Source organism: Balaenoptera borealis (assembly GCF_965194805.1).
Source record: "Balaenoptera borealis genome assembly, chromosome: 1".
NCBI lineage: Eukaryota > Metazoa > Chordata > Mammalia > Artiodactyla > Balaenopteridae > Balaenoptera > Balaenoptera borealis.
In genome coordinates, this window is record NC_138860.1 from 130,182,275 (window position 1) to 130,204,519 (window position 22,245).

Below are 22,245 nucleotides of genomic sequence, written 5' to 3' on the forward strand. Positions count from 1 at the left end.
AACTTACTGAAAGAGCTAAGATGGGCAGCTATAGCACAAGCAGAATTTTTTACGAACTATCTGAGTGGATTTTGTCCCACTGCTATAAGACAGTGCTTCCAGTTATGGCACAAATCAATAACAATAATATTTGTAAAGTGTGCTAGGTTAAAATGAGAGAGAGTTTGTAATTAGCAGAAAATGTATTGTTTATATTATCTAATTACAGTAATAAAAATAGAATATAAAATATTAGATATCAAATTTTGAGTTTATATAAAACTTATAAATAATGTCTTTAAAACCATCTCATTATTGGACTTGAGCTTGAATTCCATGAACATAAAATATTTACACAAGATGCAGTGATTTTTAAAATATGTCCACAAATCCACTGATACTCTTCCCTTCAAAAAGTGGAGCCTAATTCTCCTCCGCTTGTGGGGTGGACTTAGGGACTTAAATATAATGAATAGAATATGGCAAAAGAGATGATATGTGACTCACAAGACTCATCACAGAAGATATTTTGTCCTGCTCTGGGCTCTCCCTATTAGGTCACTTGATCGGGGGAAAGTCAGCTGCCATGTCAGAAGAACACATATGTATACCAAGTAGTTATTTTGAAAGACCCACAGCAAGGAACTGAGGCCTTCAGCCAACAGCCAGTAAGAAACTTAGACCTTTGTCAGTAGTCATGTGAATGAGCAGACTTGAAATGGAATCCTCCAACTCCAGTCAAGCCTTTGGATGCCTGCAACCCTGGCTGACATCTTAATTTTAATATCATTGGGAAACGCTGAGCCTCAGCCACCCAGCTAGGCTACTCTTGCATTTTTAACCCAAAGAAACTGAAATAACAAATGTTTATTGTTTTAAAGCTTTATGTTTTAGAATAATTTGTTAAGTAGCAATAGGTATTTAATATACCAAGTTTTAATGATAATCATTTTTAAGTCTTCATAGTCTCCAATAACAAGTAATTTAGGCTGAATAACTGATAAAAATATAAAACTTTTTACAATCATTCAGACATTTCCAATAGTTGAAAGATTCTGTACAAGAATTTATTTTCCCATTTCTTTCATTGACAAGTATAACCTTGATTGTACGTGTGTGAAAATATGAATGGACTTCAAATCTAATTGAGTTTTTATATCATCCTATATTTCAAAATTATGACGAAACTCTAATTTACAGAAGAAAAGCCATTCTGCTTCTAGGAAGTATGTCATTAAAATGTTTATCAACCAAAAATGGATTGAAGTATCTGATATATGTGTATAGTCAGCCCTCCATATCTGACAGTTCCACATCCTCAGATTTAACCAACTCGATCTAAGATATTCAGAAAAATATTTCCAGAAAGTTTGAAAAAACAAAACTTGAATTTGCTACTTACAGGCAACTATTTACATAGCATTTACCTTGTGTTAGGTATTTTAAGTAATCTATAGATTATGCAGGAGGATGTGTGTAGATTATATGCAAATACTATGCCATTTTATGTAAGGGACATGAGCATCAACCCACTGTAGATACGGAGGGATGACTGTAGTCTGGATTTGAGAGACGCTACCCCAGATCAGCCGCACCTTGGGCTATGTGCCATATTAAGCACCTATTTCATGAGTCTCTTGTCAATAGTAAATAACACCACACACAGTAACTCACTGCTCAAGTACATTTTCAAGTGATGGAAAGCCTCCTGAGCCCCCTTCTATTGCCATGACTGTAGAGTAGTGTCAGATCACACTTGACTCCAAAGGCTCTAGATAAAATTTATGGCAAAGGAGTGCCTAGAGGCTGTAGGAACTCCACTCTCCACAAAGGTGATCAGTGTCTCTGGGCACTCCATTATTCATTAACAGCTCACTAGTATGCCACATCACACCAGCTGGGGAACTGTGCTTAGAAATTCAGAAGAGAGGGTACTCCTTTTGTATTAGTCTCCTCGGGCTTCAATAATAAAATGCTACAGAATGGGGAGCTTAAACAACAGAAATTTATTTTCTCACAGTTCTGGAGGCTGGAAATCCAGGATCAGGGTGCTAGCATGGTCATTTTTAGTGAGGCCTCTCATTCTGGCTTGTACATGCCAGACATCTTGCTGTGTGCTCATGTGGCTGTTTTAGTGTGTGTGCATGGAGAGGTAGAGAAAGCAAGCTGTCTGGTATCTCTTCTTTTAAGGACATTAATCTTATTAGATCAGGACTATTTTACTTGTTTTCTGCTCTGGTTTGTATATGTCTTCAGTTTTTGTTTCTCTGTTTCTTTTTTCCTGTTTTTTTGATTATTCAAATACATTTTATAATCCATTTTAATTTATCTGTTGGATTTTTCATTGAGCCTCTTCACATTATATATTTATTTTCTCTAGGGATTATAATATAAATCCTTAATTTAGCACAATCTACTTAATATTGTACCACTTCACAGAGACTACAGAAAGGAGGAGCCTAAATGGCATGTGTGGTTGCATGAGTTGTATATTTTATGTGAAGTGCTATCTTTCATGATATAATTTTCATTAATAGTATGTGTTTTGGGTTATATTGTTGGCATTGCACATGTTATGTAATTCTCTGGATTCTGTTATAAGAATGTTGATTTTTTAAAAACACACTCTTAAAAACTACTTGCTTTTGAACATTCTCCAGAGTCCTCAGGATTTTTTTGTTTTGTTTTGTTTTTTGCCAGATGTTAGCCAGATGTTAGGATCTTACTTCAACATATTGACTATTTCTTTAAGCCTCAGTTCCTTTATCTGAAAATGGGGATAAAAATAGTACAGTACTTACCTCATAAGATTGGTAAGAGGACTAAATGAGATAATTTGTTTGAAGGACTCAGAACAATTTGACATATAGCAACCATTCAGTAAATATTAACTGTATTGTTATGATTGGTGATCAGTAATATCTTTCTTATGAGGTAATCAATATTAAAGTAAATGGTAAATTGTAGTTGGAAGATTATATTAGGTAAGTAAACAAGTATAAAAGCATGCAAGGCTTTATAGGCCATGACAAGGAATTTGAATTTTATCATGAAGGCATATGGAAGCCATAGATCTTTAAAGACACAATTTCGAGAGACTATTGTGGCTTCATCACTGTGTGGGAAATTGTGTGTTGGGAAACACAGAGACTACTTAAGAAGACATTGCAAATAGTCAAAGTAAGAGTTGATAGAAACCTGAATTAGGGTGATAGCAAGGAAATGGAGGAACAGAATCAGTTAATCTGAGCTATGTTTTTGAGGTAAACTCTACAAGACTGATCGATAATATGAATAAGCTATTAGGTGTTATTTGTTGAGATAAAGGGCTGATTTTAGAGGGAATTAATTATTGAATGTGTTTTGAATGTACCAAGTTTGAAGAATACCTATAAGACTTCCAAGTGGAAATGATAAATTTGAAAGTTATCAGCATAGAGATTGATATTTAAAGCCATGAACGTGATTCACTTCAGAAGAGAAAATAGAGATGGGAAGGGGACCTAGTATCAAGTCCTCAACAACTCCAGAAATTTGGTGAAAAGAAAGAGTCTGAAAACAAAACTAAGAAGAAGTAATCAGAAAGCTGGAAGAAAAATCAGGAGAGCTTTAGACAACATAGGGGGAAAAAAAAAGAGATATCGTCAGGATATCAGGAGAGCTTTAGAGAATCTGTAAATCAGAAAATATGAAAAAAAAAATATTTCAAGAAGGAGAAATGATCAGCTGTGTTAAATGCCATTGAGAGTTCAAGAAAGATTAGAACAGAAAAAAGTGTCCTTTGTATTTATCATCATAGAAGCTTTTGTTAGGGAGAGTTTCAACAGGTGGGTGAGAACAGTAGAGTTGAAATCCATATATAAATAAAAAATTGTTAAATAGAAAAATTAATAAAAGGTGAATAAAAGGACATAGTACAGGGAGACAACTCTCACAGTAGTTTTCACTCTAAAATCGAACAGGAAAAATGGAATGGTAGCTAGAGGGCAATGAGGGTCAAGGGAATGTTGTTGTTCTTGCATTGGTGGTGGTAGAGGTGGTTATGGTAGTTTAAACATGACTGTGAATGATCCAGTAGTGAGGGGATGATAAAGGAGAAAGTTAAGGTAATTGCAGAAGTGAAGCTAAAGGGGGATGGGACCAAAGCACATGTAAAAAATTTGGCCTCTGCTGAAAGAAGGGATGCTTCCTTCACTGTATCAGGGTAGAAGAAGATGCATGAATATACCGACAAGTATATAAATTTGGTTATGGAAATATGAGAACATTTCCATCACTTGACTTCTGTTTTTACTATAATGAATGAAATGAATTATAAAGTCTTGAAACAAAATATACATACAAAGAAGGCTTTCCTGTATATTCTGTGTTAACTGTCCAGTGGATGTTGAGGGGTGTGACAAAATGCTTTGCTGTATTTTCCCCACTCATTACTAAATTATGTGGCTATTTGAACACTATGCCATTGATGGAATTAAAGAGATAAAATAAACTCCTTGTTTTCCATATCAAATATAATGAAAAAACAATAACATATCGTTCTTACTCTTTGTCAGGCCCTGTTCTAATAATTATATATTATACTTTGCCAGGCTGTTTTCATTTTATTAATTCACTTAATCCTGTTAGATCCCTATAAATTGGGTATTATCATCCACAGTTATCAGACTGAAGCCCAGAGAATATAATAACTTGCCTACACTTAGTAAATAGTAGGACTAGATTCAAATCCAGCCAAATTGTCTCCAGATTTTAGGCTTTCACCACTAGGCAAAGGACATTGATCTTGAGCAACAGATTCACTCTTCCATTCATCTACTCATCCATCCAACAAATATATTTATTGGCATTTACTATTTAGTTAAGCCCACTACCCCTCTAAAAAGAAAACCCTACTCTCTGCAAAATACTAAGAATGGAGGATGAAGAAAAAAAGAAAAGTACAGTCCGTACCGCTAAGGAAATTATATCTAGCTTGCTACTATGGCTAAGAATTACTACATAGAGCTTTAATATAAATGAAATGTGTGGTAAATTCTATAAGGAAGGGAGTGATATGAGAATTTAAAAACTATCCACTCTTATTTAAAGAATAAAGAAAAGTGACATGTGAGGAGACCTTGAAAAATGCATAGAATTTGAACTTATGTAAATAGGGAAAACAACATACTGGACAAAACATTAAATAACATAAGCAAAAGCCCAAAGATGGAAAGATGTGACACATGTATAGGGAAAAAAAATGGAGCTATTTTCCTATAATATAGGATCCTAAGCTTAAGGGTAAAGAACCATGAAGGTTTTGTTTTCCTTTGTTTGGGTAGAAGGCATGACATGATTAGAGTCCTAGTTTTAAAAGATGAATTGTATAGCAGTGAGTGATATCTTGAAGCAGAGAAGGAAACTGGGAGGTTTTTAAAAGTGCTAATGGGATTATGTTCAACCAACCACTGAGAAAATTGTCAATCATTTTTGGCGAGAAAGTAATTATAGTTAGTATACACAATGAAGTACAGCTTCTATCTTCAAAGAGCCTCCAGTTTCACCAAGGAGGCAAGACTTACTTACATTAAACTATTAAGGGACAAACATATATATATTGGTAACTGTGATGTTGTGATTTATAACAAGAAAGATACATTTGGTCTTTGTCCCCAGTTGTGGCATAGAGCTCCTGACACTTCCTAAGTGATGAGAGCAGAGCAACAAAGATGTCTTTTGTTATGTTAGTGAGGTGACTTTTGGAACTCATCTAAGGATGGGGGCTGGTTTCCAGGGGAATCAACCACATGATAGAGGGTTAGAACTTTCAATCCCAAACCTGACCTCTGGGGAGGGAAGCGTAGCTGGAAATTGAGTTCAGTTGTCAACGGCCAGTGATTTGATCAATCACACCTGTGTAATGAAGTCTCCATAAAAATCCAAAAGGACTGGGTGCAGAGAGCTTCCAGACTGGTGAACACATGTAGATTCAGGGAGAGTGATGTGCTTAGAGAGAGAGCATGGAAGCTTCTCACCAGTCCCTTGCCCTATGCATCTTTTCCCTCTGGTTGTTCCTGAGTTATATACTTTTATAACAAACCAGTAATTTACTAAATTAAATGTTTGTCTGAGTTCTGTGAGCTGCTCTAGCAAATTATTTGATAACAAGGAGAGGGTTGTTGGAATCTCCAATCTATAGCTGGTTGGTCAGAAGCACACATGATAAGATGGACTTGTTGCAGGAAATGGGGTGCAAGAGAATGGTCACATCCCAGGTCTTGGGCAAGTCCTTGGGACAGACCACCAAGTGAGGTTTCTTGGCTTTGCACAGGAAAGTATTCAAGAGCGAGCCGAAATAGAGTGAAAGCAGAATTATTCAGGGAGATATACACTCCATAGACAGAGTGTGGGCTGTCTCAGAAGGCGAGAGGCCCCAGGATATAGGGTTGTTAGCTTTATGGGCTGGGTAATTTCATAGGCTAACAAGTGGGAGGATTATTCCAACTATTTTGGAGAAGGGGCAGCGATTTCCAAGAATTAGGCCACTGCCCACTTTTTGGTCTTTTATGGTCAGCCTCGGAACTGTCATGGCACCTGTGGGAGTGTCATTTAGCGTGCTGATGTATTACAGTGAGCGTCTAATGAGGCTCAAGATATACTGGAAATCGAATCTTAAGTCATCTTGGGCCTAGTAGGTTCTAACCAGTTTTTGTGTATCCTCAAGTACTGTGGCATTCTTTTAAATGTTGTGCCCTGCCCCCTTCCCTCCTATCTCAGACTTGCGATTAGCATCCAAAGAGAGAAGGGGGCAGGCAAGCTGGTAGGACTGAGCTCTTAACCTGTGGGATCTGATCCTATCTCCAGGTAGGTAGTGTCAGAATTAAGTTGAATTGTAGGACACCCAGCTTGTGTCAGAGCATCGCTTGGTGGTATGAGAAAACTCCCTCACTCCACACAAACCAGAACCTTTAGGAACATTTTAGTGTTGTGTTTTCTATCCCTGATCTTTTATTCTTGGCCAGGTTTCCCATGTCAATGTTTACACATAAAATTAAATTTACCCATAAGAGTACCTTTTCTAGGTAGTTGTTCCAGACCACACCCTGTTTACTCTAGACTTGAAATTCTGGCTTTCTTCCCTCTGAGTCTCTAGTGACTTGCTTTAGACTCAAACTCTTAATGCTTATTTTTGGACACTTTGGCTTTCACTTCCTAGCCTTGTTTTTCTACTTTGCTGTAGGCTCTGCTTCCTTTTCTAATGTTAATATTCCTGTAGCCTCTAGTGAAAATCCTACCTGTTCACTTCTTTCCTACTGCGTGACTAGCCCACAGGTTCTGCCCTTCTTCATGGCCACCTTAACTTCCATAAATGTTCCACCATCCGATTTGGCATTATGACATATAAAAACTTTAAGAGAATCTTCTATTAGAAGATTAAAAGATTAGAAAAGATGAAACCCTCATAAACTAGAGTTAGAAGAGATTCAATTTCAATAGAGAGAGGGAATCAGTCAAACGTGGGAAACATCTTTTCTGAAGATTAATAAGCATTCTTTTTTTACCTGTATTTACCACCTGATCCTAAATTCATCAACTCGTTTGTCAGAAAATAAATAATGAACAACAATGTGATTCAGGTTTTTATATTGGATAGCTTGGCTCTGATAACAAATAAACCCAGAAACATATATTGATCAAATATAATTACCTTTTATTTCTGGCTTCCATAAGAGTCCAAGTTGGATAATCCTGGTCAGTGAGTACTTTTTCAAGCAGTGATTCAGGGAGCCAGAGTCCTTCTACCTTGTAGATCTACCATCTTCTACCACTTTATCCTAATCTCTGTTCAGTGGGTCAGAAGAAGAAAGAAAATATAGAGGAAGCACATTTGTTTCTTAATAGCCTTGGACCAGAAATGACACATATAACTTTTGCTGACACTGTCCTAGAGAAGACTTAGTCTCACAGCCACACATAATAGCAGAGGAGGCTGAGAGATTTCATTTCTTTGAGTATCCAGTGGAGGGAAAAACAATTTTTAAGGCAGCTATTAGTTTCCACCAGAGTTAAGAAAAATAAGGTAAAATTAATTACAAAGTTCTTTGCAAATATGAGATAATAATAACTATATGTAAAAATTATATGTATGATTAAGTAATAAGTATAAGGTAAAATGCTGCTATTGAGTCAGTGCAAGTTAAATAATTGTGAGAGATAATAAAGGAAATATAGGAATCAGTGCATTTCTTTGTTAAAATATTCCAATAGTGATTTTTCTCTCCAAAATCATGATTAAATCACAAATTGAAAAGGAATATCAGCTGGGAAAATTGCCCCTTAATAAAGTAAATAACAGGTTCTTGTCAATTTTATTAATGTGGCTTTCAAAACAATTGGGACAGAAAATAAACTGTGCTTAACACTTGTATAATGGATTATATTTGTCTGCTGTGTGATGTAGGTCAGAAAGAGTCTGAAGATAAAACTGAGGATGAAGAATTGGATGTCAGTTTTAGGATATCAGTGTTCAAACTACCAATACATACTTCAGATTCATTGAGGTATGCTGCAGTATTGAAAGCAAAAGAACAAGATTCTTTTCCTATGTATACCCAGCCACTTTCTACCACTTATCAAAAACCAGTAATTAAAATAAAAGACATGCTGTTGGAGAAGAGTGTAAGAAGAGAGTTTTTTACAACACAAAGAACTGGTATGAAACTCCAAGCACTTTATGATATTGATAAATATTGCTCAGAACAAAAGAAGCAGGCAAGCTATAAAAATAAAGTAACAGCTGTAAGCATGGCACAAGTGGACCAAGAACGAGTTAGATTAACTATTCAAGAAAATTTAAATAAGAAAATATATGCTACGCATAAACTAACTGCAAGAGATAATAAGACCATTCAGAATGGTTTACAACGACTTTGGCAGGACAGATCCAACTACCTTGAGAAAGTTAAAGAGAGGAGAGTTCTGTTTCTGGAAGAAAAAAACCAAAAGACTAAAGACCGTTTATTAATTCAAAACTTAAATAATGAGCGCACTCTTTTGACCAAAGGAATGACTAAAATTGACAGATTGAAGAAGAAGCAGGCTGTCTTAAAAGAGAAGAGCCTAATTGTTCAGCAAAAACTGGCAACTGAAAAATATCAAAAGGATTTACTTAAACAAATGAAGGAAATTAGGTAGGTACAGTTTTGATATAATAGAAGCTTTTACGTTGTTGGGGAGGAAAAATTTTCCTCTGCCTTCTAGGTTCTCCTGGCTGGTTTAAGAAGTAAATTGATGTGAGACAGATTAACAGGAGAAAATCAAACAAAAGTTTAATAACATCTACATGTGGGGGAGACCCAGGAAAACTGAGTAACTCCCCCAAGTAGCTGAAGCCATCACCTTAAATACCATCTTCAGCTAAAGACAAAAGGAGGTGTTGAGGATGGAGAACCAATTATGAGAGGTTACCAGGAAAAGCACAGTAAACAAGGGTAAGGTTGTCATACAGATCTGTCACTGTCTTCTCCATCAAGTTTCTAGAGGTTTGGTCATCCTCCTCTTCCTCAGCTTACAGAGTTGTAAAATAGCTCAAAGAGATGAAAAGACACAGATAATTCTAAAGGGTACACCAGACAGGACCCCCAGTAATTGTTTTTTACCCTTTTTTACCCTTGTGTGTCTTTCACACAGTTTTTTTTTTTTTTTTTTTTTTTTTCTTCTGATATTAGATTGAAGCTTATCAGCCACAGTTTTATGCCGGTTATATTTTAAGTGGCCAAACTGTGAATACATATGTTTAAGGCTTATCTAGAAATACTTAAAGATCATTATAACTGCTTATTTCATTTACATTTTTAAATGCTATTGTTTAAAATAAGTAGTCTGTACTAGAAAGGAGTGTAAAATAAGAAAGCATTTGTCTTTTCCTAGCTATAAGCAAATTTAAAACTATTTACTGAGGTACTTTATATAATATCTTTTTAAGCATGAAAAATATATTTTTCTCCTCCAAAATTTAAAAACATTTTCCTTAACGTGTACTTTGTGTGTGTGTGTGTGTGTGTGTGTGTGTGTGTGTGAGAGAGAGAGAGAGAGAGAGAGAAAGAGAGAGGGAAAGATTTTGGAAATAATTTTTTTATAATTTAATAGAAAATATATTTTGGAAAAGAGAATGAAAGCTAGTCTGGTATATCAAAATGTAAGTCTAGCACAAATCAATGTTAAAGAAATTTAAACAGCTTAGTTTTATTACAGCAAATTGAATGTCTGGCCATCATTAATCTGTAGAGGATACAGAGTCAAGTGAGCTTCCTAATGTGTATTAACTGAATTATCTTCTCTTGTAAGCTGCTGCAAAGATATTATCCTTGAGAGTACACAGGAATAAGGCAATGTTCTGGTTATGTCAATAATGTATCCTAAAAGACATTACTGAGTTTTATTATAAATGTTTTCAAGTAAAGATTGAGTATCAATGTGCAGAAAAGAGCTGTGACTCAAAAAAGTAAAATCTGCCTAGAGACTTCAGAAGTTTCTCAATTCTTTTTCTGCCAATTGGTTCTTCATTAACGTATCAAACACTTCACCTAAAAGCATTCTGGTGAATCTCAATAACTAGTGAAGTCATTACTGAGAATATAGCTTCCTGATCCTGCTCTGGAATGAGGAAAAATGAATGAAGAAAGGGGAACCATAAAGCTCTAGTTTAGGACATTGATAAAATACCCATAGGAGTGTTTAAGAATGAACTAAAAAGAGACTTTAAAATGAAAGAATTTCTATATCAGGTAAAAGCTGGTCATAAGTTTCCCCAAATATTCTTGTCCCTACTCTAAAAAAGTGATGACACTGCTCAGGGCAAAACAGCACCGTGTCCATTTTGAAGTAGAGTATCATTTAGCTTGGAAGATCTGGCACCTAAGGCAGTTATCCAATTACATCATCTTCTTCTTGTCCTTATTTTTGTCATCAGTTGACCTTCTTGACTACCCTCTTCATTCCCTGTGGTCTTTATATCCTGATATACAAAGCTTTTCTTTTTCCAGCTTCTGCCATTATCACTGTTAACTTCCAAATTCATAAGAACAACCCTCCCAATTGCCTAACCTAACCTAAACATTTTTGGATCCCAACACCCTTTAAACTCATTTCCATAGACATATAAATGCCACCTCATCACTTGGAGCGGCACCACCTCTTAAATTTTAAACTCATATATTTACTTATGGCTAAAATCTTTATCTTTTCAACTCTTTTTTTCCTTTACTTTCACCACATGTATTCTTCAAATATATTGTGACACTCATCCCTCAAATAACCTTTCTTATAGACTTTCTAGTGTAGCTTCCAGGGTTCTTTAATTCGATTATTCTTTTTTCCATTTCACCCAGTGTCTCTGATGTCTTTTCCTTTCATTGCCTCCACGGTGCTAACTGCCTCAGCCCCTACCTTGGAACAATCCAATTATCTATCTTCATTTTTTGTATTCAGGTAAAAATGGCTAGAAGGCATCAGTGACTTGTAGATTTATGCTGATGTCAATTCTATGGCCTCCAACTTCAGCTGCTCCCTCAGGTGCTTGTTCTTTCTCCCATTGCCTACAAAAGTGATTTTAAACCTCATCAACTATATAGCTTCCTATGCACACACCACCTCTGACCTTTCCTTCTCAACAAGTCACTCTGCCCCAAAGGAATTTTAGGCTTTCAAGCTTGAATTTGTTCAATTTTCCAATTCCCTATCTATAAAATTCTACTATCCTATATTTATCCTCATTTTCTTTTCTACTGTCTCAGGATTAGGTTCCCATTTTCCTGTTAAGAGCTAATAATCCCTCTGTTTTTGCTCTTAGTAAGCCTGGAAGTGGGTAATGCAAGACCTCTGTGCTAGGCAGAATTATGGCCCCCAAGAAGATACCATGCCCTGATCCCTAGGACTAAGAATAGGATAAGAGATGGTGGGGGAGGGGAAATTTCCCCTCTTTCCCCTATTAGTTCCTTTGGCTGGCAAGTAAAATAGCATAAGGCAGATTAACAGGAGAAAATCAAATTTATTACATGTGCAAAGGGAATCCATATAAGTATGAAGTGTTCCAAAGTCAGCAAGGCAAGGTAAGGTATATATATACTCTGGACTAAGGAGAAGAAGGTAGGGGTCTGAGGCTTCAAGGGGAAGTAAAGTTATTCACAGGAAGAACAAAAATAGTTAATGTTTGGTAAAAACATGTTTGCTGGGCCATCCTAAGACAATGAGGCACTTTGATCAAATGGGCTTTGCTAGGTTCCTCCCTGTCTACAATGCCTAATACTTTACTATAGAAACTATGGTGACAGCTTCTTTCTGGGACAGGCCCCCTATTTTAATTTCATTTAGGCAGTAAAGGGGAAGTTCAAAGGTTCTTTTGGGCCTGGATTGTTTTTAGCTCAAAATAATTTGCATACCAGAGTGGCATATCTTTGGGAAGCCTGCCCTTGTGCCCATCAATACTACACTCATGGATATGCTACCTTACGTGGCAAAGGGACCCTGCACATGTAATTGAGGGTTGACCTTAAAATAGGAAGATTCAGATGGGCGCAGCATATTGCATGAGCCTTGAAATGCAGAGGCAGGAGAGAAAGTCAGAGGGAGTCAAAGTAGGAGAAAGACTTGACCTGAAACGGCTGACTTGAAAATGAAGGGAGCCATGTAGAAAGAGTGAGAAGGAAATGAATTCTGACAACAACCAGCAATCTTGGAAAGAGGACCTCAAGACCTGGATGAGAACTGTGGCCCCGGCTGACACCTTGATTTCAGTCTTGTGAGAACCCAAGCAGAAAATCCAGCTGAGCCATGCTGTGCCTGGACTTCTGACCCATGGAAATTATGAGATAATACATGGTGGTTGTTGTAAGCCAATACATTTTATAGTAGTTTGTTTTATAGCAATAGGAAAATACAGACTCTTTTTTTCTCCTTTCTTACGATTGCTTTGGTTATTCCAGGACCTTTGCATTTCCATGTACAATTAGCTTTTAAAACATTCAAATTACCTAAAGTTAATACATTTAAAATAAATGGTAATCTAAATTTAATCACATATATATTTAAAACAAATTTAAATGTTAATTCTACCCAAAAGGCTCTTTGCATATTAATTTGGGGAGAACTGACATCTTAGTAATATTGTCTTCCAATCCTTGAACACGATATAACTCTCCATTAATTTAAATTTTCTTTAATTTTTTTCAGCAATATTTTATCATATTCAGGTACAGGCCTTGCATGTTTTTTATTAAACTTATGTCAAAGTATTTATTTTTTGATGGTATAGTAAATGGAATTTCTTAATTTCATTTTCCAATTGTTCGATTCTGGTATATATAAATATTGATATAATAGATTATTATGTTTTTCACTCTTCAATTCTTTTAAATAGTTTGTTTTTTTACATTTTGTCCAAGTTTATAATTGTTTTCTGTAGGAGGGCTATTTCAATAAATGTCTTAGGCTGAATTAGTACCATTAATTAATTACATGTGCAAGGTCTATTTTTCTGTGACTTCTACTCTGCTGCATAACCAGACATGACTGCTCTCCAGAGCTCCTATTTCAAAAGAGTTGTAGCTAATTTTCATTGAGTAATTATTAAATACCAGCCTTCCTCTAAGGATTTTAAATGTATTAGCTCATTTACTCCCTACTAAACCCTATGAGTTGGATTGTCCCTTCTTAAAGGTGAAGAAATGATGCATGTAGAGCTTAAATAACTTGTCCAAAACTCAATCAGTAAGTTGCAGATCTGGATTTCAAATCCAAGCAGAATGGTTTCACTATATGTACTCCTAACCATAAGCCATTGTTTCTTTATATTCAACTCCCTAGGCATTTCCATATAGGTAGCCAGGCTCTTTAAACTCAGTATTACCAAAATAGAACTCTAATCTTTCTTCACATGTGGCTGCTCTTAAGTTTCCTATCCTGATGAATGCCAGTTATCCATACAATAAAATAAATTATTAAATGTTAGGTACTCCTCTAAGGATTTTAAATGTATTAACTCATTTAGTCCTTTACTAAACCCCATGAGTTGAATTATTCCCTTTTTAAAGATGAAGAAAATGAGATAGAGAGAACTTAAGTAACTTGTCCAAAATCACATAGTCAATAATTTGCAGACTTTCTAGACTTAAGCCTCTCTTCCACTCCCTAAGTTCACATTTCTGAGTATACTTAAATACAAATAAATATATGTATTTCATTTATATGTTCATATACCTTTATTTCTCTTTACTTTCTATAAGCTTCTCAAAATTATATCATGTCTTATTTATCTTTATGTTTCCAGGATCTAGGGATAGTGCCAAGCATTATAATACATAACTCTTGAATGAATGAGGATGAATGAATGAATTTTCCTAAGACCCATGACGTTTCTCAGGTTTGCCAGAGTAACCTGGTTCACCTTTCTCTAACTTAGTAAGAGTCTGCTAGGGCTACCATAACAAAATACCACAGACTGGGTAACCTAAGCAACAGAAATTTGTCTTCTCAAGTTCTGGAGACTAGAAGTCCAAGATGAAGGTGTTGTCAGGTTTGGTTTCCCCTGAGGCCTCTCTCCTTGGTTTGAAGATGCCTGCCTTCTCACTGTGTCCTCACATGGCCTTTGTTCTGTGTATACACATCCTTGGTGTTCCTTCATCTTCTCATAAGGACACCTCTAAAAGGCCTTTCTACAAATACAGTCACATTCTAAGGTACTGTGGGTTAGGATTTCAACATGTGAATTTGTGGAGGTCATAGTTCAATCCATAGTAGAGTCCTAGAAAGAGCTTGGATTTAATGAGGCTTAAGTAAAAGTTCTGCAAATCATGGCATAGTTTGGTTAGATGCCTCTTTGGGAATCTAAGCCAGAGTTTGTAAAAATTCTCAGTTATAGCTAATAGAAAACTTAGAAATATTAGCCCAAGATGAATATTATTTAATAATATAATAATATTTTAAGCAATAAGTGGAGTTCTGTCTTTTTCCCATTTTGTATATATCTATTTTGAAGGCATTTAATTATCATTAACAATTAGATTGATTGTTATGGTTTTAGTCATTTAAAAGTATCTCATTCTGTTACCTTACTTTTTTCTTCTTAGGGCTCAAGAAATATATAAAAGACACTGTGAAGAAAAGTTTGTTAATGATATGATTGCCTTTCAAAAAGCTTGTGAAAGATTTCAAGATGCTAAAACAAAAGCTGCAATTGTGAAAAAGAATTTAATCCTTAAAGTTCCCGATGGAATGACAAAGTGAACCAATGCCACATCACATTCTATGGTCATTTTGAATTATGGCCATTATTTTTAGTTAAAGGACTTTGAAATAATACTATAAAAGAAGAAGTACTCTATGTCACAAGATGGATTTGTATGTAAATCTTCTAAAAATATAAAGAGTGATTAAAATGTTTCTCTTCTCGATCATAATTTAACTTAAATCAGGTTGAGTTGGCTCACCTAAAGGTTCCTTACATATCCAGATATCCAAGGGACAATGAAAAGTGATTTAATTTATTGCAGGAAATACTGCAAAGGCATTGCTTGTATTGTTTCACATCCTGAGTACAGCAATTTGTAAGCCATTCTCAGTTTCTCTGGCAACCTTAGAATAGTAATTTTGGCCCCAGCTGTTGACTTTTATTAAGACACTGTGTTCTTTGATTAGTTTCTTTGCCTGCTTTCATATATTTAATTATATTTCCTGTTTATTTTGTTAAAACAATTTCTTTTTTCAAAATAAAAGTTTCACCATTACATTGGTGACTCATGTTCTTATAAAAATTCAGAAAATATAAATTTTAAAAGGGAAATTAAACATTCTTATTAAGTTCCTAGACGATTGTAAGATTTTTGTATATTTACTTTCAATGCATTTGCCTTTACATATATGGGGGGCAGAGAGGAGAAATAGAGACAGAAAGGATGCATGTAATTGAGTAATTGTGATCATAAAGTATTCAGAAATGGTATATATTCATTTTAAGTCTATTTAACACATATTCATAGTGTAGAATTTGAAAAATAAAGAATATAAAAAGATATAAAAATTCTTTGTAAAATTTTAGTCGATTTTCAATAGTATTTTCAATCTAGAAAGATAAATGTCTCACTTATTATGACATTGCTCACTTAATACAATGTAACTAATGCCATTCAAAATTTCTCTTTAATACTCATCAGTTATATATGCAAGTTTTTCTTTTTAAAATTCTCTAATTTTATTAGTCTATGGTAAATTTCCAAAAATTAAATATTTTACAACAGCAGTTGTTCATTGTGCTTCTATGCTGGACTGCTAAAAAATGCTAGTAGCATTTTCCTCATGTTCTGTAAAATAATAGCTGTCTATTTAAATCCATGGTATCAGTTCTCCCTTTTCTTGTTAATTTGCAGATAACTAATGAGCAAGTCATATTGGTATTTCTAATTATTCTTCAAAAACAACAAAGGGGGATACAGTGAAGTGGTAAAAGTGTGACAGATGTAGATTTCCATAACAAATTAGATAATCTCTCTGTTACCCCGTTTTTCTGTTCTGTATTTGGAAATAATACATTCATTTATGAATGTATTATAATACATTCATGCTTTTTGGGATTTAATTAAAAATAATAGTCCATGTCATGTAGCATAGTTATGAGACTTGAATGAGAAAAACACAAAAAGCAACATAGGGCATTCCACAGAGTGGGCACTTAATAAAGGTAAGTATGTAGTAGTGGATGCAGAAGTCTTTTCTGTGTACTTACAGGAGGATTTGTCAACTATCTAAGAGCTGAGGGACACTTTATCAAGGAATGGTAGAATTTGTTGTATTATATATTTGAATATAATTAATTCATTCAATCAATACATTTATTTACTATTTGTTGCCCTTTCTATATGTTCCCATTCCATACTACAGATCTTTTATAATCTTTATCACACAACAGGTAATCGATAATTTCCTTGCTAATTTCCACCCAACTGTGAGCTTCCTTAAGGCAAAGACAATTTTACTCATCTCTGTATTTCTATTACTTTGTACTAATGCAGATATTATATTACACACAACGCTTTTTCTGTTTATAGCTCTGTTTTCCTATTTATGTGTGGTCCCAGGTCAATCTCATGACTTTTACTGCTGCTTGCTGTTTATGTTTTGAAGAATCAAAAACCTATATCTCTAGGTTATATCTTAAATTTCATATATCATCTCCTATATTTCCAAATGCATGCTAGATACCTCTACTTTGAAGGCATAAAATCTTTTAAAAAATCATACATTGAAATGGAATTTATTATTATTTTTTACTATTTCCCTCCCTTTCCAATCTTGCTTCTCTTTCTATATTCCCAAACTTCCCTAGGTTCATAACCATCTAAAGTTTCCCATATTAAAATTTTAGAATATATATTTGACTTCTTTCTCTTACCTCACCACATCTTATTAAATATGAAGCCCCAAAATTCAATTTGCAGAAGGTCTCTTTGGCAGAGACTGGCTAGCTTTTCACCAAACCTATTTTCTGTTTCTTCAGGACACAATTAGCCCATATTTTCCATCCTCCTTACTCAGTTAATCGAGGCAAAGGACTGAATTTTGACCAATGGAATCTGGGTAAAAGTGATTGGCAACCCTTCCAGGTATATACCATGCACTATCCTCCATTATTTTTCCTCTTCTTTTGCCACCTTGGAAAATACATGTTAAAGATGGCTGAGCCACAAGATGAAAAGAGTCTGGGTTCCCAAATCACTGCTTGTAGTGTGATCAAGAACACGTGTTTTGTTCCTTGGCAAATTTTTCACTGAGGACAAGACAGTAAATATTTTAAGCTTTGTGGACCATATGGTATCTGTTGCAACTACTCAATTCCATGTTGTGGCACAAAAGCAGCCATAGATAGGATGAAAAAAAATGAGTGTGATTGTGTTGCAGTAAAAATTTATTTACAAAAACAGGAGGTTTGTCGGATTTGGCCCATGGGTGGTGATAGTTTCCCAACCCTTCATATAGATAGTTGGGCTTGCAATTTTTTAGACCTTATATATGCAAGGGTGCTAGATTCTTCTAACCCAATACAAATGTTAAACATAACCAATTTCTCAAATAAATAACTACTTACAACATTCCTTATGCAAATAAGGTTATCCTAAAGTATTTTTACAGATTAAAATAACTTTGTTAACACATGCTAGTAATACTGAAGTATTTCAAAATAAATCATCATTGAAACCAATATATAAACACCAGGACAAAATTTGCTTAAATAGGAAAGTGCTATACTGAAGTCAAGGTTAACAGGAAGAAGTAGCAGCAGGTTACACTAAAAAAGAGGGTGATGGAAAGAAAAGGGGATTAGAGCCAAAGAGGTGACATACTGTGAGCACTTTCTTTGAATAGTGAGATACTGTTAGAAGAAAAGATTTCTTTTCACTTCTTCCCAGAGTTTCCTTAACAGAAGCAGTGACCACTATAGGCCTGAAGCAGTATCCAGATATTACAGCAGCAGCATCTCATCTTAGAAGAAAATTAAGAGGTCACTTAGCAAGCTTTTCCTCTTTATCTTTCTTAGAACCAAGGTTAAATTTGTATTTTCTGTCTGATAATCAATCCACTAGTCCAAGCTCTATAATAGAGTGCAATGATTAAGAGCACAGGCTTTGGAATCAGAAAGACCTGAGCTTAAATTCTTTGGAAGTTATTGAAGTTCAATAGAAATTTCAGTTTCTTCATTCATAAATGAGATGATGTATGTAAAGTGTTTAGGATATTACTATATCACAGTAAGCACTCAGTTCATGGCAGTATACTTACGTACAAAGGCAGTAGAGATTTCATGGATTCATGAGAAATGACTTATTCTCTTTAAATTCACCTGGTGTCTTTTTGATACATTTGTATTGTGTTTTGAAGAAAATGTTTCCTAAAATTGCATTTTTATCTGCCAGCAGGAGTGAGCCTTGGAATTACAGAAGCTAAAAAGACCTATCTAAAGTCATTTGCTGGGAAGGTGAAAGGGACGGACAGGACAAAAGCAAGAGAAAGGAGCCATTATGCAAATATATGTTCATTCACATAATCACGCAAGGGCAAGCATAGTAAGAGACTCTCAAAATGTCCCCAGATAAAAGCTTTATTCCTATTATTTGGCTAGTCTGCCTATTATTTTGACTATTTATTACTAACTGCAATAATTTGTTATTGGATACACAATATAAAAAGATGTACTTTGTAACATCAATCACTTAAAATGTAAGGGGGTAAGTATAGTTTCTGTATGCTATCAAAGTTAAGTTGTTATCATGTTATTATGTTAGCATAGGATATTATAACTTTAACACATTTTATGTAAACCTCATGGTAACCACAAAGGAAAAACCTGTAGTAGATACACAAAAGATTAAAGTAAAGAAATCAAAGTATACCACCACAAGAAGTCATCAAATCAAAAAGGAAGACAGCAAGAGAAGAAGATAGGAACAGAGAAATTGCAAAACGGTCAGTAAACAGTTAACAAAATGGCAATAGTAAGACCTTAACTATCAACAATTACTTTAAATGTAAATGGATTAAATTCTCCAATCAATAAATAGAATAACTGAATGGATTAAAAAATAAGATCCAGTGATACTGATGCCTACAAGAGACTCACTTTAGCTTTAAGGATACACATAGGCTCAAAGTGAAGGGATAGGAAAAGATATTGCAAGCAAATGGTAACCATAGAGAGCAGGGGTAGCTATACTTATATCAGACAAAATACACTTTAGGCTAAAAATGGTGACAAAAGACAACAAGGTCATTATATAATGATAAGGGGTCAATTCACAACAAGATAAGAAGATGGTAAATATTTATGCACCTAACACTGAAGCACCTAAGTATATATATAAAAAAATACTAACAGAACTAAAAGAAGAAATAAACAACAGTACAATAACAGAGCACTTTAATACTTGACTCACAACAATGGAAAAATCATCAGACAGACAATTAATAAAGAAACAGTGCATTTGAATATTTTAGACAAGATGGACCTAGCAGACATACATAGAATATTCCTTTGAACAGCAGCAGAATTCTCCAGCATATAAAGAAAACTCTCCAGGACAGATCATATGTTGGGCCACAAAACCTGTCTCAACAAATTCAAGAAGATAGAAATCATATCAAGTATCTTTTCCAAACACAATGCTATGAAACTCGAAATCAACAGCAGGAGTAGAATAGGAAGTCATATTTCCCCATAACAACTAGCCAAAATGGATAACCATTCTCTCTCAGACTCTCTCTCCCTCTCTCTCCATGTAGGTGTGTATTATGTATTATGCATGTATGTATCTATCTGTCTGACAATTGGAGAGCTGTAGTTGCAAGGAAAAGTGTAGGCACTGAATTCTTAATAGGGAGGAGCCCTTCCTAGGTGAGCAGAAATGCCAAAATCTGGGCATGGGTAGGCTGAGACTTGGGCTTGTCAGGCAGAGAGATTTTACTGGGTTAATTTAAAATATATAAATTTATAGTTTCATAATTTATAAATTTACAAAGATTTTTGGGTTGGTATGATGGATTAGAATCTTTAAAACCTTCAGATACAGAGCTAGTTCTCCTTGCTGAATTTCTCCAGTGGAACTTCTGCTGAGTTTTTAGTAATTCAGGAAGCTGGAAGGCTGTGCTTGAAAGCAGAGAGAGAGAGAGAGAAAGAAAGAGAGAGAGATGTGTAACCTTCATGGTTAGATTCCAAAGACCTGCTAGAATGAGGAATTGGTAATATACATATGTTTGATTTCACCTTCCAAACCACAGAACAAAAAAATACTAAAGCTGCAATAGGTCCCCCATCCTACTCAATCCCTAATTGGATAGAAGTGATCAATTCCTTGCTCTTAGCAGCCTGGAAGGTCTTGCCCTCTCTAAGGGAAAACAAAATGTACTCCATTCTCTCAAGTTATTTTAAACATAGTGTCTTACATACAATTAAGAAAGCTGCGAGACACATGAGTACATAGGAAAATATGACCACAGATGCCCCAGATGTTGCAATCAGTAAACAAGAACTTTATGTAAAATGTTTCATAAATATTTTAAAAATTAGAGGAAAAATCAACCAAATGGATTAAAAGATGGAGAATTTTAACAGGGACATAAAATCTCTAAAAGAGAACCAAGTCAATTTCTAGAAGTTAAAAATGCCATATAATAAATTAAGAATTTATTGGATGGATTTAATAGCATACAAGGCAGAGCAGAAAGAACTTGAAGACAGTCAAGAGAAATTAGAAATTACCCAAACTAGAGCACACAAGGGGGGGGGGGGGAATATATATATATATATGAACTATTTGAGGTTTTCTCATCTAGAAGTAATTCAAAATGAACAAAGAACATTGAGAAATGGAGAATTCATAACAAATACTTGTTTCATATCTGTCTTACAAATAATTACTGAAAGCCATCTAAGTGTTACTGGTGTTACTGGTTATTGGAATTTAAGTATTACCCATGTTAGTCCCCTCCACTGCCTTTGAATGTCAGTATTTTCAGATTGCTTGTGTCTAAAATCAGCACAGAAAGTTTTTCTCAATTAAACTGAAATAGTAATATATATTGTGTATTATATATAAATGTACATTTATATATGTAAATTTACGTGTTTATATATATATATATATATATATATATATATATATATATATATATAAATAATTTGTTTCCCTACTCCACTCTTCCAGCCAATTCATTTTTAAAAGTTTCTTAGAATTCTGTTGCACTCTTTCATAGAATAAATCTTGCCTTCAGTGCAAATTCTAGACTTAATCAGGATGATTTCTTATCTTTCTGCCCATAGACAGACACAGATTCCATGTATGTGCAGGCATATACACAGTAAAAAAATTTAAAGAACAATATTTAGTCTCTGCCCAGAATTCTCTCTTTAGAAGTGCTACCAAATTCCCTGATTTGTTTCTAGTATTTATCTTCTACTAGTATTCTTGGTTACTTATGTTCCAATCATGCTGAATACCAATGGTTCTTGAAAATGCCATGATTTTCTGCTTTCCTCCTTTGATGTCAGTATTTCTCCCTCCCAGCTGGAATGCTCCATATCACAAATACTAGCAGAATAATTTCTCAAGATACCTAATACCTCAACAATGTGGTCTATGAAAATTTGCCTGATTCTTTCAATTAGATGTATTCTACACCTTCTGAACCACCATAGTACTTAAAATATTGTATTTCAATTATAAAAGCAATATCATTTTTGAA

At 34.7% G+C, this 22,245-nt stretch overlaps 1 protein-coding gene across 1 annotated transcript in view; it reads left to right on the forward strand.

Annotated features, from left to right (window-relative positions):
* LRRIQ3 (leucine rich repeats and IQ motif containing 3) overlaps nt 1–21,304 on the forward strand; it is a 224,187-nt gene extending 202,883 nt beyond the window's left edge. Inside the window, exons 7-8 of the mRNA XM_082356063.1 lie at nt 8,423–9,152; nt 15,087–21,304. Of these exons, the coding sequence (XP_082212189.1) occupies nt 8,423–9,152; nt 15,087–15,243 (887 nt within the window). The 3' untranslated portion in view covers nt 15,244–21,304. The remainder of the gene's footprint in view (nt 1–8,422; nt 9,153–15,086) is intronic.
* The last annotated feature ends 941 nt before the right edge of the window (nt 21,305–22,245 follow it).